General features: G+C 42.9%; 1 protein-coding gene across 1 annotated transcript; it reads right to left on the minus strand.

Moving 5' to 3' along the window:
- Positions 1-7024: 7024 nt before the first annotated feature.
- DUSP6 (dual specificity phosphatase 6) lies at positions 7025-11454 on the minus strand. The gene is made up of 3 exons (XM_011361755.2): positions 10594-11454; positions 9543-9980; positions 7025-8519 (listed from the first exon to the last, which is right to left on the minus strand). Exons 1-3 carry the CDS (start codon positions 10991-10993, stop codon positions 8212-8214), a joined length of 1146 nt encoding a protein of 381 aa, XP_011360057.1. The 5' UTR covers positions 10994-11454; the 3' UTR covers positions 7025-8211.
- Positions 11455-22982: the final 11528 nt, after the last annotated feature.

The raw sequence follows: 22982 nt of genomic DNA on the forward strand, positions 1-22982 counted from the left end.
GGGATCTTTTCTAAAAAAGCATATTCCCAGGCCTCATATTCAATGATTCTGATTCAGTACATCTGGGACTTAACAACACTAAGAAAAAAATTATTTCCCTAGAAAAATGCAGAGTGTAATCTGATTAGCTGGACTTGAATCATGTCTTATCCCTAAACCAATTACTGAGATGGGGAAAATGAGGCACTATTTTTGGCATAGTCTGGGTCAGGAACCCTCCCCTATGATGGGAGTGGGGTTTCCCCTAGGAAAGAAAGTAGGTGACTAGTATTCAGTCTCCTTTTCTTCCCAAATAACATATCGTTAATTATATTAAGGGAAGCATGTGTCCAACTAAAAGTCTACATCTCTCAGCATCTCTAGCTATGGCCGTTCAGTAGCTAGAGTACAAGTCTGTTGGAAGATTTCCAAGAAGCTTCTTTAAAATAACCGACTCTACAGGGAAGTACACTCTTTTTCCTTCCCTCCTTCCTCCTTCCTCCTGCCTAGAGTGTGAATATGATAACCAGCGATGGAGCTCCTATCTTGCAACCGTGGGAATCAAACCTAGAACAAGCCTGAGTCTCAAGTGGTCCTGTGAAGTTGCCCTACCAGGCCAAGATTTTCTGTCTCCTGACTTTTATGGAACAGAATAAGCTCTCGTGAGTTTTAATGATTTTCAGTTTTTGTTCTCTTTACTAGGCTTCTGAACCTAATCTTCTCTAATACAAGATTCTGTAACCAGGCATAACTGGGAAGGGAGGCTAGGCAGACCAAAAACCATAGTTATTTTTATGCTCTGCTAATTCTCTTTAAACTTCAGCCCCCTTATCTCTGGACATCCTGATTTTTTGCTCTCTGTTTTACAACTTGAAAAATGCTCTCGTCATGCCTTACAAAAAATTTGTTTTTACTACTTCCAAAGCTAGGGTATGATTCATCACTTATACCTGTACCATCCTTTTCACATATCTGTAAGCAGCCACTCCCTCTTCAAAATTTGGTTCAAGATTTGGTATACCCAATAATGCTTCTTGACCAGCTCCATTTAAGTCTAGATAATCAAAAGGAGATATTCTTTTAATTCAGTCTCTTGGACTTTGTTTCCGTGTTGTTAAACAGATTCAATCAGTGGTTTTCAAATATTTTTAGCCACAAGTTTCTTGATTCCAAAAAACATGAGCCCCTAACATCTCCATGCAAAGTTATGCAGGTGGGGCACTACCATCTTTGTTATTGTTTTTCATTGATTGACACCTTTTAGAATTGTGCAATATACAACCTGCCCCAAAATACACCTAGGAGGTGCATTCTCTGAGGAAGACCAGAGGAACAAAACTTAAAAAGCATTGCACTGATATTTTCAATTCTTATAATTGATAAAAGAATAGTATTTAGAATATAAAAACACGGCTATATCAATATGAGAAACAGAAGTAATTCAGCTGAAAATGTGACAAGAGACTTGAACAGGCACTTCGCAAAATAAAATGTCCTATGGTAAGTCAACACAAGACAACAAGCGTCAACTAAAGTCTGACAATATCAAGCAAGTGTCACAAAAATATCGAAATAGATGAAAACTTAAATTCAGTTGGTGGGAATGTAAATTAGTACAACCACTTTGAAAACAATTTGTCATCTGAAATTGGGGGTCTATATACCCTCTACCTATTCCACTCCTTTGTATACCCCAGGGAAACATGCGCACATGTGTATCAGGGTACATGCACAGAAGTTCCTTAGCAGTATTGTTTATAATAGTTAAAACTAAAAAGCACAATTGTCTATCAATGTAAAATGGTCTACTATAAAGGAATACTATGGAATGCAACGAAATAGTATCTTGTATGAAAACAACGAACTATCACTACACTCAATAACTTGGGTGGATCTATATCCAACTATATTTTCTCTGCCAAAATAAAAACATTAATATTCTTTTGTAAAACAATTTTATATTTTGCTTTATGGGTCAATCTTAATGATTGTTTTGATGGCATACTCTATTGTGAACATTAGAGACAGATGAAAAAAAGAGTTGGATTAAAAGAATAATTGCAGCAGTTGTTGACAACTGTTTTCAAGAGAGGAACATGAGATTAATATGGGGGCTCGCTATTATTGCTTAGAGCTCTACATTTAAAAAGCTTCCATGTAAGATGGGGCAGGTTGTGCTTTCCTAAACTGGCTGCAACAATATTTTCCATCCCATGTGCTCTTTCAGAATCATAACCTTCATCTGCTCTCTTTGAACCACGATAAGCCTCTGTATACAGCAGAAATGACTCCTGAGCCTAGGTCCTAAAAGCCAATACAGTTTCCACCTGCTCTCTCACTTGAGATTTTACCCATGGAACCCAGATACCATACTATGAGAAAATTTAGGCCATGTGGAGAAGAACCAAAGTCCCTGGTCCTAAACCTGGCTGAGCTCCCAGCTGATAGCCAGCACCAACTCGCCAGCCATATGAGTGGAGCCATCTTGGAAACAGAGCCTTTGGCTGGCAGTTAGGTAGCTACCCCATGCGATAAGGTACTGAGCATATACCAGCCTTCCCTGCTGAGATCTGCCCAATTGCAGACTTAGGAACAAAATAAATGATCGTTGTTGTTTGAAGCCACCAGATTTTGGGTGGTTTGTTATGTAGCGATAATAACTAGAATGGAAGATAAAGGGACATTCCTGCTACATTTGTCCTGGGAGCTATGTGTTCCCAAAGAGCACCTTCTATGCCTTCCTCTTTTTCTTTCCTCCTGTTAGGATTTACAGTAGAAATTAAGTTAGACTTAATAAAAAAAAACACTTAATGTAATTAACAGTTAGGTTGTCTCCAAAAGCAGGAAAGGGGAAGTTCTAGCTTAGATGAGGCAACTTTTTTCGGACTTGCATGGTGCTCTTTGGGGTGTCATTACCAAATAATGTGTGGTATTGTTTCCTTTGTATGTCTGAGAGTTCATTTTTGGAGGTATGGCGATCTGAACTTTTCATCACTAAAAGGCAGTGGCTATGCACACATTCTCTAAAGATATTTTTCATGACCAAACGGGGAAGTGGATGGGCCACACTGCATACATGTGCTCTATTAATTCCTTCCTATATAAAAATCCAAATGTGGTGTCTAAAATGTTATTTTGACTGTTGCAGCATATAGGGGCATACAAAGACTTGCCCAGTATTTCCTTGGAGGTACCACTCTGATTGGGGGTACTAACAGAAAGATACGAGGTTACACTTAGAAATATGCCATTGCCTTCAGCCTTTTGAGGGCTGGTTAAATCTTCGGTTGCCTTTTATTTTAATCTTGTTTCATTGAATCAGTGCAATACAGATCAAGGCCTGGATAAATATTTGTGAGTTGTTTGAACTTTGTTCTGTACCCTTAAATACTCTTAGGAAATCAATTTTGGGCTAAAAAAGTTTGAAGATTCTGTCACCAAAACTGAACTGATTCAGGGCCAACTGTGATAAGAATACAAGAAGAATAAGGGTTTTCGAAAGTCTGCGGGATCTTTTGGAAAATAATTATTACTGCCTGGGGAACTGCATATAAATGATTCCCAAGTAATCTTTCTGAAGCAGTTGAAGGTCTGAAGACTGATTTTTTTAGGTGACTTTTCAAGAATATTTACCCACAGCTAAGCTACCACATGATCTACAGTGTTCTATATCTCTGTTAAATCTGAAGACCTCCATGGTAAATTTCCTCATTCTTTCTCCTTCTCTCTCACTTCCCTACCCCGCCCCTACCTCAATCTATCTCTCCCTGCCCCAGCTTTTCTCCAAGAGGGTCAAATTGAGGAAGTAAATGTCTCTGGGGTCAGTTCACTTGTGTAATCCTGAAATGGGAGTGTGGACAAGGGTCAGGGCCAGCTAGACAGTCACTAACCACTCTAGAAATCCTTAGGAAAGTCAGTTTTGTAATTTATGTGCTCATGAGCCCAAAATAGGGCAACTTATCTGTGGAGAGGGCGAATGGAAGCTTCCAGACAGAAACAATATCTCTCTGGCAGCTTATCAGCTGGGGTCCTCTGGCTCTCTCATGATTTGGCTGCCGAATTTGTGTTTGACTTGGCAGGTCCCTTAACCTCTGCTTCCTCTACTTCCTCAGCTGTAAAATGGGGTCACCACTTCCTAGCCAACATCACAGGACTTTATAAAGATGAGCAAATACGGATGACAAGCAGTTTATAACAAGAAGAGGTAAAGCTTCAAAGCTCAGTTGAACCACTTCCCCTTAGGTGACTTTAGGCATTATTGGCCTCTCTCTGCCTCAGTTTCCTCATTGAAAAACAAGGATAAGAATAGAATCTATCTCACAGAGTTGGTTTAAGGTTTAAATGAGATAACATTGTACATGAAGTACAGCACTGATACTATTAATAAATGTTATTTGTTTTACCTGCTCTGCACCTCATTTTATCATCTAATATATGTCACCGATCCACAACCAGGAAGCTGGAATTATAAAAGAATCCTAGAACGAAAAATAAAGACTCTCATTTTGTAGACAAGGAAAAGGAAACTCGAAGAGGTTGGGTGACTTGCCCAGGGCTGTCCCATTCATTAGTGAGAGAGCAAGAGTTAAGAGTTCAGGTCTCCCATTGTTGGGTCAGGGCAAGTTTCCATTTTCATTCCTTTGAAGGCTGTGCTGGTATTTCTATCCCCAGATAATCCTTTCTCTGTCTGATTTTAACCCTAAAACCAGTTTATACCATTAACCAGTACATTCCTTAAGTCTCCCACAGCCCCCACAAAAACCTGCCAATAGCCTCCTCTCTGGAAAGGCCCTCCCCAACCCCCTTCCTGCAGAAGGCCAGGAAAGGTAACCCTTTCTCCAAGACCTGAGGAAGCCACTAATGGGGACAGCAGGTGAGGAGGGAGGCTGGGGAGCTGCAGCTGCTGGCAAAGGTTGCCCTAGTAACCATGCTGGCTCCATTCAGGAAGTGAGCCCAACTCCAAGATGCAAAATGATCTCCTTCATGCAGCTCTTACAAGCACAAAGGAACCAAAGGAACAGAGGGATGGCCAGGAGAAAGGGAGGCACAGGGCAAGGCGGGGGTCCATGCTGTCAGTTACAACCTTCCACCTTCCATAGAAGAATGAGAAAGAGAATAGCTCTTTGAATCTTCTGGCCTGTGTGAACCGTAAAATCCACCCATTTAACATGAGTCCTTTTGTGGCAATAGAGAAAAGCAGGTCTCCCTCTGTTCACCAGCCTTGTGAAACAATATGCCAGGAGGAGGGGGGAAATCCCAAACATCGCAACTTTACGGGGACCCTAAACTCTTCTCGCTAGCTCTCTTTTATTCATACTGATGACAAAGACCATTTGCTACCAATTTATTGCAAACTTTTTTTTCACAGCTTGAGCTGTTTAAATGCAGGGAGCTCCCTCTCCCCAAATCGCTGTCAGACACTTGCTGAATGGGCCAGGCTCAATTATGTTCCTTCCACAGGTTCAGCTCACACTGTGACCCTGCATGGCTTCCTGCTATTCATATGTGTTACTTCCCCTTTGTGGTAATGGCTTGTGGCACTTGGCCAGAAAACATTATTAATTTCAGAAGTGGACTGACAAACAACAAACCCACAGTGAAACGAGAGGAAGTGCTGGGGAGGCCAGCTGTCGGCTTGAGCAGAGCCATAGGAACTCAATGTATGCAAGTTCTAGGAGGAAAGGAGATGATAATCCACAGAGAGGAAATGCACTAAAATTATCTACAGCCCATGTTAAAGAAAAAGAAAGAAAAAGAAAAGAAACCAGAAAAAAAGAAAGAGAGAAAAAAAGCACACTGCTACTTGAGCTGCAGCTGGACAGGAAATTGCTAACGCTGCTTGCAAATCCCTACTTTGAACAGGCAGTTTAGGGAATGCCAGGAGCGGAAACCGTTCAGAACTGGATTAACACGAGCCAAGTTGAACTGCAACCCACTTCTCCTTTCTGAGCTCCGGCTGGCTTGGGGCAGCCAAATGGGAGAGTTGGTATTTTCTGCACCGTTTGTCTGTCTTTTATATATGCTTAGTTGCTAAGTCACTGGACAGTTTGATATGATCGCCATAAAACCAGGGCCACTTGCTTCCTATCATGTAGATTACCAAACAATCCAACCGGCATCTCACACTTGAGATGTGGGTGAAAATCTTGACTCTCTCTCCAATACAGGTAAAGAGACTAAGCTCATTTGAAAAAGGTACAAAACGTAGGTAGTCTAGTTCTTTTGAGTTCATACACCAGCCCTTTGCTTTTATTTTGGCTTGTGTACTTTCATACTCGGGACGAGAAGGAATGTCCCAAAGCAAGTGAAAGGATAGTAAGCTTTTACCTTGAAACTGTTAAAAAATAACCTCCATAAAGCTGAAAATGGTGATTTCTGACCCACGTTCTAAACCAGATAAGCACAAAGCACATTAGAAAAGGAATGGTAAAGTGCCAATGTAAAATTTTAAAGCCACATTCAGGTTACAGTGACAAAGCTGATATTCTTTGCCATGTACATGAGAAAGGCAAGGGGAGACACTTCTGACTTGTTACTCCAGCACTAGTAGAATTTGCAAGGAGAATTGCCAGATAGTAAGGCTGGGAAACGAATTATCCCTTTCTCCTTGGCATAGGTGTATAGGTGAATAGAAGATCCTAACAGGAAGGGAAGTTAACACTGTGACTGTCACCTTGTTCTTCTGGTACTCGCCCCCGCCCCGCCCCCCGCCCACACCCCCTTCTGACTATTCACAAGTATACAAATCTTATATTCTGCAACTTCATTTTTCAAGAGCTTACCATTTTCTTTAAAAAGCCAGAACTATATTCGTAGAAAGTTTTATCCATATACAATAGTCAGTCCATTCTGTCATCTTTATTTGAAACGCAAGATTAATTTCATAAACTGTACCTGAAAAGCAGTCTTAGAATAGCTTAAAAAATGAGAATTTTCTCCTGCTATTCCTATATGTGTTTTACAAGCCAGTATCAGTCCTACCTGAAAAATAACTAAAATGTGTCACTTCACATGCGGGTACAATTAAGGATTTTAAAACACACAGTCAATAGCCAAAATAGTTATTTATTAATAATTTAAGGTTTTACATTCTTATAATAAATTTCATCTCAAAACTTTACACCATGAACATAATGGAGCAACTTAACTCTCCCTTCTTCACAATCATATGCACTTCACCTATCAAATGGGTACCCATGCTCACACACACGCTTCCAGTTTTATACAAATTTTTTAAAAGGAAAGAAACCAACCCAAAGTATTGCATTAGAGGTGACACTCCCTGAAGAATTTTGTACAGAGGTAATATGCTGTTTAGCACAGCTGAAGTTTAAAAAAAAGTAAGCCCATGATTTTGGTGCCTTTCCAAGATATCCCCTTTAAGACAACACAAGCCAAAATATTTACAAAGGTAAGGCATAGTCAAACCACATTAAAAGGAAAAAAAAAAAGTCACAAGGAAGATATATAAAAGAGACTAAAGACTGCACCATAACAAGGTCTCAGCAATAATAGTGTCCATGAAAATGTCATTCGGAATTGGTAAAGTCGAGCATGCTGCAAATATATCCTTTGGATTAGAAAAGAGCAAAAGATTCTATTTTTTAAGAAGTGGTATAATTGCTCTTTCTCCCTTTGGACGATTTCTTTTAAACCCATCAAAGAAAAAACAAACAATTCAAACACTGCCAAGTGATTTAAGATCAAATATTTACAATAATCAAATGGAGTATCAGATTTGTTTTACCTATTATTATTATTATTTTATTTTTTTTGCAAACCAATACTACAAATACAGAGCTGAAACCTGTCTTTGGCTCTTCTATATGCAAAATTGAATCAGTCTTCACTGAAGACAATATAGTCAGTTCCAGATGCAAAAGGAAAGTCATACAAGGCCCTAAAGAACACATGCTCCTATCCTACCATTTGTCCTACCCTATTTATCTGGAAGTCCTCAAATTCCAGTCCCTGCATGGGTAGGCTGTACAAGTGGGTGTGGAGCAAATCTACCGCCTGTATCTATACAGTATGTCCTGTTCTTCCAACAAGAAGGGAGCAAATCTCTCCCTTTGTAATAACCAATTCCACACGTGGTAACCTTTTCTAATACAAACAGCAGGTGTCATTTGGACACCCAGGGCCACAGACAAAGAAAGCAGCCCAGCTGATGCTGCCAAAAGAAATTGCTGAAGGAAAGGACACATCCCAACGAGGAGGGGTGTGGGCCTTTCACGTAGATTGCAGGGAGTCCACCTGGTAGACATTCTGGTTGGAAGGGGTGGTGAAGTAGAGCTGCTGGGCAGGGACCCGGTTGTCACAGGGGCTGCTCAGTCCCAGCGTCCTCTCGAAGTCCAGCAGCTGGCCCATGAAGTTGAAGTTGGGGGAGATGTTGGATTTCTTCATCTTGACAATGTCATAAGCATCATTCATTGACAGATTGAGCTTCTGCATAAGATAAGCCACAGTCACAGTGACTGAGCGGCTGATGCCAGCCAAGCAATGCACCAAGACGCCACAGTTTTTGCCCCGGGCTTCATCTGTAAACACACAAAAAGGAAGGCAAGATTTCAGCAGACTGAAAAACTACCCTTTGTGAATGATCAATCTAAAAAATAAAAAGATAAAAAATAATCGTGTGGCAGTTGAACCCTGCAGGCAGAAAATGTATCATTGCAATAAAACATGTACACTGGGCACAATTACATATTTCAGATATTTTTCAAAAAGGGAGCTTTTGTATTAAGTTTCTGCCAACAAAAAACTCCTTAATGTGTGTGCATTCTTTGCCTCAGCATGTGAATACCAGAAACTCTGCAATATGGTAGTGAATGCCTTTTATACAGACAAGCAGATTGCAAGGGTCTATTAAATTATTCTCCAACTGTTGTGCAGCTAACAATGGAGGTATTCAGGCATTTTAAAAGAGAGAGGGAAGTCACAGGGGACAGCCCATTAGGAGGAACAGGATGTCGACATGGCCTGAAAATGAGTTCCTTTGTAATAGGAAATGCATTACAATGCCTGGAGATTCACTTCTCCAGGCTTCCAGCCCACAGTCCTTCCTGCTGAGCTCAGGTTACCCTCACTGGCTCACTGTTAACCGGTATCACAGTAACATTCGACCGGATTACAACATCTAACATATTTATAGGGCTTTCCAACAACTAACTTGACGTCCTAAAATAACTCCTAGGTCTTTTAAAATGATAAAGCAATGCTACAATTCCTGTGTACCATAAGTACTCCTATTCTGCCCTCCCCCAGTCCAAAGATTGTGGGAAAATTCTGTTGTCTGATTATGAACGGCCCCTCTTTCAAATGACTGAATTCAAAGAGTCAAGAAACAGACAGCATTTCAAATACAACAGTGCTCTGCAGGCTTGTCAAAAGGCAATTTTCTTCTTAGCAAGATAAACCAAAATTAAGAACGCCCTTGGAACATTAGAGACCTATAGTCCCGTAAATTAGCAAATAGCAATAAAGATTAACAGCTTAAACTCTATGAATGGCTAAGAATTTTGCATTTAAAGGTCTGAGCGAGGACTGTTAATTAGTCTCACCTATGAAAGAAATGGCCTCAGGGAAAAACTGGGACAGGTTTTGGCTCCAGTGATCCGATATGGGGATCTGCTTGTATTTAAACTCTCCTGCGTTCTCAAAGAGATTCGGCAAATTGGGGGTGACGTTCAAGATGTACTTGATGCCGAACTCCTCCAACACGTCCAGGTTGGTGGAATCCTTGGCACACCCCAAATAGAGGAAGGGCAAGATCTCCACGGGGAAAGAAGGCTGGCTGTTGGACAGCGGGCTGCCATCCGAGTCCGTTGCACTGTTGGGGTCTCGGTCGAGATCAGACTCTATGTCCGAGGAGGAGTCGGAGCTGATCCGCAGGCCCCCGAGCCCCAGTACTGGCAACGACGGGGAGCTGCTGCTACAAGAGCCGTCTAGGTTGGTCTCGCAGTGCAGGGCAAACTCGGCTTGGAACTTACTGAAGCCACCTGCCAGGACGAGAAAAGCAATCGTGTAACCCGAGATTCCGTAGTAGTTTTCACAGCTTTCAGAGCCGCAGCCTGGCGCAGGCAACACTAGAGCACCCTACGAACCCATACACAGAGAGCCAGATACAAAATTATAAGACACTAAATATACGCCCTCCGGAGTAAAACGAACGGTTCCGCCTCCCCTGAGAACCCTTACTCTTTGGAATCCGGAAACGCACAAAATGGCAACTTTCCTGAATATTTTGAGGGGCTAGGAAGTGCCAATCTGCACCCCAACGACTTCTCTCGTCCCTCATATCGTAATTCAAAATCCAACAAAAGAAACCAGAGAAAGGTTGAGGGTATTCCAGGTAGGAATGAGAATTAGAAAGAAACGGCCGGTGCCTGAGGCCGGGAAGAGGGTGAATTTGCGCTGGCCTGGCTCGCGGGTGCCTGACACCCGAGGCTCGCAGCCGAGAGCCGGCTGACGGCCCCTGGCGGGGCTGTGGCTCAGAAGCGCCGGCCAAGCGCGGCAAGGGTACTTGCAGTCCTCTCGCCCCACCGGCAGCCCGCAGCCCTGCGCCCCCCACCCCCCGCCGCGCCCCGCGCGCGGGGCTCCCCCGGCACATACCTTCCAGGTAGAAGGCCTTGCAGCCCTCGTCTTTGAGCTTCTTTAACAGCAGTCCAAGCACCGACTCGCCGCCGGTATTCTCGTTCCAGTCGCTGCTACTCTCGTCGTAGAGCACCACCGTGTCGGTGCCGCAGCGCCGGGTGAAGCGGTCCCGGTCCTCGCCGCTCGTGAAGAGCGCGCGCACCGGTAGGTTGCCCTTCTGCAGGCGCCGCAGCATGATGCCCGGGATGGCCACGTTGATGGCTGACTCGATGTGCGACGACTCGTACAGCTCCTGCGGCCGGCAGTCCATCAGCAGCAGCCGCTCGTTGCCCAGCTCCAGCTGCTCGTTGAGCCACGACACGGTCTTGCTGATCGCCATTTCCGACGCGAAGGGCACGGGTCTGAGCGTATCTATCATGGGGGTCGAGCTGCGAAAGCGGGTGCCTAGCAGACGCCCCTCAGGGCAGGCATAGGCTGAACGCGCCGCACGAAGCCGCCGCTCAAGGAGCGGGGTTGAATTCCACCTCGCCCTTCCCAAACCAGGTTAGCGGTAGGGGAAGGCAAGACAAGTGAAGCCGGTGGTTCCTTCTGCACCGGGCTGCAGCCGCTCACTCTCGGTGTCAATGAATCTCTCTGAATGAAGCTGCCCAGACAGTTTTGTTCCTCCCCAGTGAATGAAATCCAATTAATTCGGACTCCGAGCTACTGGGGAGGGGGAAGTCCGGCGGCTTCTAATCCCTCCCTCCAAGGCTGCTCCTCAAATCCACCCGAGCGTCTTTCTCCTCCGATTATTCAAGCTTCGATTTGCTCACTCTCCCTTGGACTCGGCTCTCGCACACCCCCTGCGCGAGGCAGCTCCTCAATGGATACAAACAGCGAGCGTCTCAATGGATACATTCTCCGGGCCAGCCAATGAGCGCGCTGCGGAAGGGGCTGTTGCCGTGGAGACGGGCCGGCTGGAACAGGTTGTGTTGATGAATTGTTAATGAGTTTGTCATTCACAAAAACGGAAAGGAATTTCCGCTCCGGATAAGCCCCAGTGCAAACAAGCTGCAACAGCGAGCTCGGCGGGAGGAAGGAGAAAGAAGAGGAGGCGGCGGCGGTGGAGGAGCAGGGCACATAAACCAGGGCACTTCAGTTGTCTCATGTTTCCTTCTGTCGAGCGTTCACACTTTGCATCGGAACTTTTGCGCACAAATGGTGCAATTAGCAAGCACAAAAGCTCTTGTTCGTGACGCCTGTGATCGCAAGCGAGCTGTAGGAAAACTTGTGCTGACTTTTTTCCCCCTTTTTATTCCCACTAAACTCGTTTGGACTGGAGTTCGCCTTACCTCCCCCCAGCCCGCCCCCTTCTAGGCAGTGTGGTATTTGTTGCCAGTTTAAAAAGCCCAGCTCTGTTTGCTCTGATGTTCTTTTAGCCGAGGCTGTGTTGGGGCTGCTGGACTGTCTGGGCTTTAGTGACCGATGAAGTGTTAAATGCTAATTCGACATCTTTCGAAGCAAACCAGGACTTTGTTGAAACACTTTAAAGCAAGCAAACAAATGCCTGTTGTTCAGATAATAGGAAGAAAGCTTTTTAAAAATAGCGCTTTAATTATCTTTTTTTTAACAGTGGAGACTACAGAAACTGATGTTTTTTATTCCCCTCTAGCAGCGTGGGGAATTAGGAGACATAGTTCCGGGGACCCAAAATCCATCGCCCCCGCTCCGTCACCCACCGCGCGCCGCGGGGTGGGGGTCACGCTCGTTAATCTTCTGGGCTACGAAGTAGGCTTCTGACAGAGGAGACGGTCTGGCGGGGCTGCCTGGGCGAGGTGCACTAGGGCGCGCGGAGTCAGCCTGCTGTCCCTACCATCGTCGAGGCATGGGGAAGTCCTGCCGCAAAGCCTGCAAGCTGCGGGGCGATTGGTTACTGTAGACAGGAATGTCAGAGGAGAGCTTTCCCTACCCCCACCCCGCCCCCCTCTTCCCTTCTGGAACCGCAGCCCCCTCCCCTGCGGGTCGCTGGGCACTCGCGGATCAACCGCAGCGTCTGCGCGTTGCACTCCTTGCCACCACGCCCGCCACCCACGCCTGCTCACTCGGGGAGAGCGGGGTGTTGGGCTACCCCGCGGACCCTTGCGAGGCCGAGTGCGATACTGTGGGCTCCGTAGCGGCCCAGGGCGGGTGAGGGGAGACGAGGAGTGCCTGCTGGGATCCCCTGGCTCCCAAGGGGGGCTGGGAGTACCGGGGAACGTCTCTGCCGCTCTGCAGGGCCAGCAGGTAATGAGGGAGATACTGGCCAAGAGCTCGGCCAAGGCGCCGGGGCGCGGGGACGACGGGCCTGAGACCGGATGAAGGTGTGGCACGGCTGGGGCCTCGACGACAAGGAAGCGCGTTCCCAGCGCGCAGAGCCCTATTGTTATATAAAAGTGCCGGGGCCTGCCCCTCCCGAGCGGAAAACCACCTGTGTGCTGCCGGCGCGGCGCTGGAGGGCGGGGAGGAGGGGGACACTGCGGCCGGAAGGCACTGGCCCTAATCCGGCCTCCCTCCCTAACCCCCGGCGGAAAAGAGGCTGCGCATTGTCCTGCGGCCGCCAGGGAGGCGGAAGCGGGGGCAGTGGCTCGGCGGGGAGCAGCTCTTCCGAGCGCCCCTGCGGGCGCTCTTCGCCCTTCGCGAATGTAGTGGAGGGCACCTGAGGCCGCGGGGTCTCCCTTAGCCAGACTCCCCGCAGTCACGGGCCTGCCGGCTGACGCTCCCGCTCCAATTTGCATTTTTAGTCACCCGCCTCTTCCCCGGTTTGGGGAATGTAGGCTAAAAAAAGGCGGCTGCGAGGCTCAGGTTGCCAATTTTGGAGCTCTGCTGCAGGCATGTTGCCCCGGGAGGAGCGTGTTCCACGAAGGTGGGGGTTGTTGCGCTCCTCTCCCCGCGCCTTTTTTGGGCATGCCTTGGAACAAAATTCCCATATCTTACTAGATATTATCGAGTTCCAGCTGGAGGAGGCCTGCGCTGGAGTTGACGCCTCCGATCCGCCCCCACCTGTAACAGAAGTTCCCACCCCAAGCCTTTTTAGTCACAGACAGGGAGGCGAGGAGGAGAGGTGCAGGATACCCTGCCGCGATTTAAGAAGAGCAAAATCTTTCAGCTGGGGACCTCCTACGGAAGAGACAGGGAGGGAAATTGGTTTCTACTTAGCTTTTTAAAAAAAGTGCAGTGACCTGAACCTGGGCATAAATTTTGGAGGAAAATCGCAACACTTCTCAAACCTGAAGATCGAAACATTTAGTTTGACCCAGGTTTCTGAAACCCTCTCTCAACAAAATGATGGTCCTAAGCACATTTGATAAAATGGCTCTCTGACTGCTTCGCCCTGAGCCGTGCGGCGTAAGAGCCTCTGGAGTGGGACAGCCCGGGTTTAAATTGTGCTCCTATCGCTTCCTAAGCATTCAACATTGGTTAAATCATCTAACTGTTCTAAACCGAAGTCTCCTGCGTTGGCATAATGAAGATAATAAAAATATGCACGATGATGGATTGAGTAAAGTGAAATATCCTAACGTGGTGTTGGTGTGCTGTTAGCTGTCGATATTGTTTTTGTTGTTCTGCATTCCAAACCTGCATAATGGCCTGACTTCTTTCCACTCCAAAGACGCCCTTTGAAAGCTGCCTAACAGCTCACCTGGAACTCGCTAGTCTACAGAGAAGCTCTCTGAGGAACTGCCCTCAGCAGTTTAATCCATCCCGCCCAATTCAGCTGTGAAACAAAGTAGGTGCTGTTACAGACCAGGTTCAAAATCCTTTAACACAGTTAACAAAGTACCCAGTTAGCTTTCTAACTTCTCCCTAAAGGGTTCTTTTCTAAACAACCTCTTCTCCAACCACACAAAACTGATCTAAAAGAAACGATACGTATTGGGCATTTACTACATGGTAGGCATGGTCTTGATTTCTGTGTTTATATGCATAATATAGATCAGTCCAGAAAATCCATGTAAATTATCCCCATTCACAGAGATTAAGAAATTTGCCTAAGGTCAAGCAGTAGCAAATAGTGGGGTCAGGATTTGAAGCCAGACCTCTAAGGATTAACCACATGCATGTAATACAGGGTATTGGAGAGACCATACCACGCTGTGCTGTTCTCTGCGGAAATTTGAAGGATTAAAGTCTGCATTTTGAATTTTGACCACCAGCTTAACATGTTCTGTTGCACCCTCCCCACAGATGTCAAGGATAAAAATTAGGCTTATTTTCCTGCTCCTTATATATCTGGTGGTTTTCTTTGCACACGCTTCTTCATTAGTTGACCATTAATAAATTCTGCTTATCTCTCTTCCTTAGCATATGTCTTAGATCCTGAAAACTACCATTACTTATCTAGTGCGTCAGCCTAGTACATGGGCCTGGGTTCAAATCTTGGCTTTGTTAACTCAGAGTCTGACAGAGGACAGTTACTTAATAGCCTCTTTTTGCCTCCATTCATGCATTCACTCATGCATTTTTTATAGGTTCCAGAAAAGCAGCAGTGAATAAAACAAGAATACCTACCTTCCCAGAGCTTGTATCCTAGTGAGAACAGACAATAAGCAAAATAAATAATTATATTATATATTGGAAAGTGAAAGTGCTATGGAGAAAAAGCAAGGAAAGGAATTTAGCAGTGTGTAAAATGGGAGTTAGTTTTGCCTACCTCAAAGGTCCGTGAGGATTAGAGACAATTGAGAAGACACACAAAAAGTGTAGGGCACAAAATGGGGACTCAAAAGAAGATATTTTTAAAACTCATTGCTTTTTTTCTGCACAAAGCTGACTCCTTTTTGCTGATGATCCTGCTTTGAATCTCATCCTGGTCCTGTCGCCCAGCTTCTCAGGAAAAACTCGGAATTCTGAATTCTAGCAACTAGAAGAATCACAGGCTTCTTTACTTCTGGAGGCCTTAGTTCTCTGCTTAGGATATTATTTACATGTATAGGGCTTTGTCTAAGTACAGGGAAGCAATTGCAGAGATCCTAATTTCTCTCTGTGTTTATCTGTGTGTGCATGCACTCGTGCTTGAATTCTTTCCCGTGTTTTCCCCTGGGAAGTTGCTTAAAAGTTCTTCGGTTATATGTTTGCTTGGCTATTGGTGAAGTATTCTGACTTTACAGGAATTTTCCTGCGTTTCAGATTTACAAGACCCAAAAGAGTTAGCATGACCTTTAATCTCCTTGGAGCAATCTCTATGAATACAATGACATTCATTAACACATCATGTGAAAATAGTTAAACAGATTTTCAGCTAATGGGGAGAGAGTGTTTTTGAAGGTCTGACTTAAAATCTAGTCTTGCGGCATAATCAAGATTCACTTTTAGAGGTCCCAAGAGGCCCTCAAAGTGACAGTGGCTTTCAGAACAGCAAAACCTCAACAGAATTTAACTGCATTTGAAAAACATGTTTCAAATAGTTTGACTTAAAACGAAGGGCATGTGAGGTTCACAAAACTCATGCTGAGGTCTCCTGACAGGTGCCACAAAAAGACAGCAAGTTATGTATGAACAGCAGGAGCCGAAGAACCCAAGAGGCCCAAAGGACTGACAATAGAAAACAGGTTCTATACCTTGATAGGCTGTGCCTGGAGAAAACCAAAGGGAGTTTCAAATATGAGCCCCAAATTAAAAAAACGACTGCAGATCCTGGTTTGCAAACAAACTGCTTCTCAGTGGCAGCTCTACACAGCTTGCCCCAGGGGGAGGGGCTGCAGGTTCTTGGTGAATGCAGGTTAATGATTTTCCTAAAAAAGTGAGCGTGGGGAAAAGGCAGGTTAGGTTAGATGGCGACTAACCTCTGGATGGCAAGCAGTGCCAGAGTCACATCCACAGTCTCATCTAGGGAGTGGTTGGAGCTTTCCTATAAATGACGTAGTACTTTCACACTTTGCCAGAATGATACAATCTGAAGAAAAATGTGAACTAATGACAAATTCAGACCTTGACCCCAATCAGGCTAAAGTTTTAAAAATTATAGTCTTCTTTAGCTTTTCTGTGTTTGTTTTCTATCACCTAATGGAATGCACATTAATTTACGTTCAAGATCCCACAGGGACTTTATCTAGAATATTCTTTTGAAGTCCTTAGCAAGAAAATGTAAAGATAACAATGTTGATTTCTTCTTTCAGATGTTTTAGTTTCTTTCCTTCCAGCCAGAAAACATTCATTGATTCTTCTCTCTTATCCTTTATCTTCACAAAGTAGGAAACATAAAAGCTTATGTAAATGTATATGGAAGAGGTCCTCAGGAAGCTGGCATCTCTGCAGTACAGCCAAGCTCACTGACCTTTTCTTGGGCAGGGGCGGGCGGGGGTGGGGGGCGCGCCGCAGGGAGGTGGTGGGTGCTATCGCACCTTGCTTCCTATTGTACTATTTCCAAAGCCTTGAGGATGATCCTCAGTGGGAAATCAGGCTTACATTGCCTTCCAGGGAGGTGAGGGGCTATATGTATTCATCTTTCTAGAACTTTTCCTGGTCATATCATGAAGCCTCATGTGTTCAGCTTCCTGGGCGTTAGCCATGCTTCAGCTACACACAGAGCACTTGCCTTGTGTCTCTTTGTGTGGGCTATGTTTCCTCTGGTGACTTTTCTCCTTCTTCATCTTGTGTTCCTTTATTTATTCAGGTGTGAGCAGTACAAATAAATGTTGTGTAAGAGGACTAATTATTTTTCTAAGAAGGTACTATTTCCTGCCAGCCCATTTTTGCCTCAGCAGTCAGTAGAAATGACTGTGTGTCCACAATACAAGGAATGCTTTAGCTCAGTTTATCAAGCTTAAGAACTCACAGGTTTTATATATATATATATATATATATATATATATATATATATATATATATATATATATATATATTCAGAGAGAGAGAGAGAGAGGGAACCCAGGGGCCTCTAAACTTCAGTCTAAGCATTACTGCTTTAGGACATTTGATAGGTTAATTACAAAAGTTATATTTGGATATACCATGAAAATGACAACATAATGGCTACAATCTATTCTAGACCGCGCTTTGCGCATGTTAAATCTAACTACCATGAAAACTCTACAAAGCAGGTGTACCATTACCACAGTTTTATAGCTGGGAAGGTTGGGCTCAAGTGTCAGGTTATTCACATTTCAGTCCCTTTGAAGCCCAGAGAACTGTCTTTTAGTTCAGCAGCCAGCAGTGTCTCATATAGATAGACCACACTTTGAGACGTTTCGAATATCCCAGACAGCCAGGTTCCTAACCCATCAGCTCTGGTCAATTATAGATGTTTTCTTGCAGGTTGCCTGGAAGGATGAATCAAATAGCACAGTTTGCCCACACATATCAGACTTCCTAACAGAAAAATGCAACATTAGATATAAACTTCCTAACAGAAAAATGCAACATTAGATATAACTAATCTGCTCGTCCCCGTAAGCTCAATTCTTGGCACGCACTCTGATTTCTTTTCAGGAGGCCTGAAATTGTACCAAGATCTGCCTAAATGTTTGCTTAAAAGAAAGTTTCTCTTAATAACAGACAACATCAAGTATTTATTTGAACACCTACTGTGTGTCTAGAACTAAAATGACTGCTGGGACATATAGAAATGAATAAGGCCTTGCTGTCACACACACACACACACACACACACACACACAGTCTGATTGGGGAAGTTAGAGATATGCCCAGGTAGCTAGAATGTAACAAAGTAAATGTACAGTAATTGGAATTGTTTTAAAAAGTGCTATGGGGCAAGCAGAGGAAATGGTTCATGGACCTTGGGTTTAGAAAGGGTCCCAGAGTTGGATCCCTGTGGATAAGCAGATTTCTCCCTCTCCCCCAACCTGTAGAGATAGGAGAAAAAAGGCCCTCTAGGCTAGTGAAACAGCCAGCAAGAGTAAAGGTTTGGAGGCACCAACATGACACTCGGAGTTCAGTTGAGCAGTACGGAGGGTGCAGAGTGGCAAAGAACATAGAAAAGATAGTTAAAAGCCAGATGGAAATGGGCTTTGGATGTCATCCTAAGGAGTTTGGAATTTGTCTTTAGGCAGTGAGAAGTCATCAAAGATATTTATACAGGAGTGTGACATGATTTCAAAATATGATTCTGGTAACAAAGGGATGAATAGACTGGAAGGGAAAGAGAAACTGGAGGCAGAAAAACCAATTAGGAAGCAATTGTCCAGGAAAATGATGTTATATCAAATTGTCCTGTTCCTAAAATAATGTACTAATCATCCTGCTTTGTTTTATTCTTCTTATTTCTGGGGCTAGGAAAATCTCTTAGTCCTTCTGTGACTCAGAATCCCTCCCTATTAATAGAAGATGACAAAATACTTATCATACCCCACACAGGGAGGTACTGAGAGATCCTTGTAATTGTAGCCAGGAAAGAGGGGAAAATGCTATTCTAAATGCCAGTGGTATAATCTCTCTCCAGAGAGAGAAACTGCCTTTTGCCTCTTCTTTTTTATAAAAATTTCAAACCTACAAAAAAGTTGAAATTGAGTAAAAGCACCAAGAATACTCTTCAGAGAAAAGCTTCTGCCAACCAGTGCTCAGGGCCCCGGAAGTGGCATTTCTAACGCAAGGGTCCGTTGCCTTTAGCTTGAAAATGCTATTGCAACACATTTGGTTACAAACACTGTGCCATAAAGTGAGATTTTGTAAAGAAAGACTTGTCTCCCCACTGTTTTTCTTACAAACAAAAGTATAAGGGAGTTATTCCTATTATTCCTACTGCTGAAATTGGGTGGGGATGTCACATAGTAGTAGGAGTTAAACATGTTCATAAAGTTTGGGCAAAATGCTTTAAGGTTGTGCCTGAGTGTTATCCTTGTAGCAAGGGGCACCTGGTTGTGTCTTTTTACATGTGCTGCATGGCCCTTTCTGAAAAACAGATCCCCGTGTCATTGCCCAGGACCCCATCAGAATTCTCTCCTCTTTTTGAAAAAGTACCTATCACCAGTGTCTATCACAGAATGCACTACAGACTACAAGTGATTTAAATTTTGCCAAAGTGACTATGTCTTCTACCTTTTAAAAAAAAAAAAATCCATGCTCAATATATCTGCTGAGTTGGTGCAAGATATTCTGAGTGATAAAAAGGTAAATCACATGGGGACATTCCCCTCAAGAAGCTAACACGTAAGGACAGTGACCTAAGAGAGAATGTTACAAAGGTAGCATTCAGTGTGCTATTAGAACAGTATCAAAGTTCAAGATTCAAAAGGACGGTAGTGTTAGCTGACTAACAGAGTCCTTCCATCCTAGGATGGGACAATTTGGACTTGCATTGGGGAATTCAACAATACTTCATTTATTAACATGAAAACTAAATGGTTATAGAGTGATATATAATAAGGAGACATGTCAGGAACACATAAAAAATACAACTTTCTGAGATATGTTTATGTAAGCAATAAATAATTATTAGTTCTTTCAAATGGAAATATTTGAAATTATTCTGATTTTTTTGTTCTCTCTTAACATGCATTTCTTGGGAAACTTGGTGAAATTTGTCACATAGCAACTGAGAGATTACAAATTATAGAAGAATCACCTTTTTAATTTTTAAGCAAATTAGTTTTTACTTCAAGGGCAGTTTAAATATCACAACACCACAGGCTGCATTTGCATGCACTCATCCATTACTAGTTAGATTTCTTTACTGCAGAGAGCTCAAGGAAAACAATAAGACTCATGGCTTCACTGACAACAAAGCTTCGGTTATAAAGGGAAGTAATAAAGATTTATCCATTCATTAATAAACTAATGTGGCCATCTGACCATCCTAATTTCTGACTTAATCTTTAAAAGTGACTTAGTCACTTCTTTTTAAAACATGTGTAAGCCACAGACTGAGAGAAAATATTTGCAAAAGACACATCTGATAAAGGACTGTTACCCAACACAAAGAGCTCTTAAAACTCAATAAGAAAATGAACAACCCGATTTTAAAATGGATCAGAGACCTTAATGGACACCTCACAAAAGAAGATATACAGATGGCAATTAAGCGCACGAAAACACGTTCCACATCCTATGTCATCAGAGAAGTGCAAATTAAAACAACAATGACATGCCACTGCACGCCTATTAGAATGGACAAAATCTGAAACACTGACAGCAAATGCAATGGTACAGCCACTTTGGAAGAAAGACAGTTTGGCGACTCCTTATAAAATTAAACATACTCTTATCATACGATCCAGCAATCATGTTCCTTGGTATGTGCTCAAAGGAGTTGAAAACATCCATATGAAACCAGCACATGAATGTTTATAGCAGCTTTATTCATAACTGCCAAAACTTGGAAGCAACCAAGATGTCCTTCAGTACATCAGTGGATAAATAAACTGTGGTACATCTAGATAATGGAATATCATTTAGCACTAAAAAGAAGTAAGCTATCAAGCCATGAAAGACATGGAGAAAGCTTAAATGCATATTACTAAGTGAAAGAAGCCAATCTCAAGAGGCTACATACTTATGAGTCCAACTATATAACATTCTGGAAAAAGCAAAACTATAGAGACAGGAAAAAGATCACTGATTACCAGGGGTTGAAAAGGAGGGAGGGAAGGATGAATTGGTGGAGTACAGAGGATTTATAAGGCAGTGAAACTATTCTGTATAATACTATAATGGTGCATACATATTATTATACATTTGTTAAAATCCATAGAATGTGCAACACCAAAAGTGAGCCCTTATGTAAATTATGGACTTTGGGTGATAATAATGTGTCAATGTAGGTTCATCATTTGTGACAAATGTACCACTCTGATGCAGGAAGCTGATAATGGCCAAGGCTATGCATGTGTGGAGACGAGGAATACGAGAAATCTCTGTATTTCCTGCTCAATTTTGCTATAAATTGAAAGCTACTCTGAAAAACAAAGTCTATTAAAAACAAACAAAAAATGTGTATGCTGTTGCCAGATGACTTGGAACTACAATTTTCCCATAAATTAGATGAAAGGCCTTTTTCAAATGTCTACATATATTATTCAGTTTTTCTTCTTTTAAACCATAAAGTTATGTTTGTATAGGTAATACTTGTGGAATAACATTCAAAAGGAAAGATGTGGTATAGAATAAAAGTCTCTCCTGACCACCTTGTTTCTCTCCCTAGAAGCAACCACTGCTAACTAGTTTGTGTGTATCCTCCTAAAGAGAAAGTCTACTCATATACAGGTATATACATTTAATATTATCGATGTCATTAGTACACAGTTGTAGCAGACTAAACATACAGAATTGCAAATACAGATTTTTCACTGAACACATTTTGGAGGTGGGCTCATCAGAAAACAAAGATTCCTCATTCTTTTTGGTGGCTACATAGTATTACATTGCATGGGCATAGCATAATTTACTTATTCAATCTTCCTGTTGATAGACATTAAGGTTGTTCTTAATCTTTGTTGCTATTGCAAGCAATGACTATAGTGAATATGCTTTTTACACATTCATCTGCTTTGTATGTGAATATGTCTGTAGGATAAATTCTTAACTGTAGACTTGCTTGATCAGGGTATGTGAGTTTATAATTTTGATAGATATCACCCAGATGCCTCCTTCAGAGACTGTACTAGTTTGCATTCCCAGCAGGAATGTATTTCCCCATATCTTAGCTGACACAATGTACTCTGAAACATTTTGCCAATCTGATAGATGAATATTGATATCTCATAGTAATTTTAATTTGTGTTTCTCTCATTAAGGGTCAGGTTAAGCATCTTTTTGTATGTTTAGAGGCTATTTGAATTTCCTTTCTTATAAACTGTCTATTCACATTCTTCATTTGGTAAATAAGTAAATTTTAGATTGGCAATTAAAAAAATAGAAATCCTATTTTATTTTTATACCTTATTTTTCATCAATAGTATTAAGTTCATCGTAGCCACTGAACTTGAATACCATCAATCAATCATTAGTTTCGAATAGAAAAAAATGTGAAAGCACTCGATAATCCTAAAGCAAACTTTGATACATAACTCATGGATGTCTGACTTTCCCTTCTTAACTCATTCTAAATCTCACATGGCAATGAAAACTGTTCTCACTCCTTAGGCTCACACAGGGTCAAAAAGCCTTGGGTTTTGTTTGTTTTATTTTAAACCCAGAAGAGTTGTTTGTCTGAAACTCTGTCTAGGTCATTTTTATCTATGCAAACTTTCTGAGTAATTTTAACTCATTAAAATAACAGCCTCAATAATACTGTCTTCTGCAGGAGCAGCAAGGAGAATGATACTACTAAGTGTCTAAAAGCCTTTATCCTCACACCCACCCTTCCAGGGAAGATGTTATCTGGCCCATTAAATAGAGAAGTGAAAAAGTCCCTTCTCTTTCTCAAGCTGGGAAAGACTTGTGACGCTAAAGTGTCTTGTTTACAATCCCCAAATATCATCTTGCTTTTAGCAGCTG

The sequence above is a fragment of the Pteropus vampyrus genome, unplaced genomic scaffold (genome assembly GCF_000151845.1).
Source record: "Pteropus vampyrus isolate Shadow unplaced genomic scaffold, Pvam_2.0 Scaffold70, whole genome shotgun sequence".
Taxonomy (NCBI): Eukaryota; Metazoa; Chordata; class Mammalia; order Chiroptera; family Pteropodidae; genus Pteropus; species Pteropus vampyrus.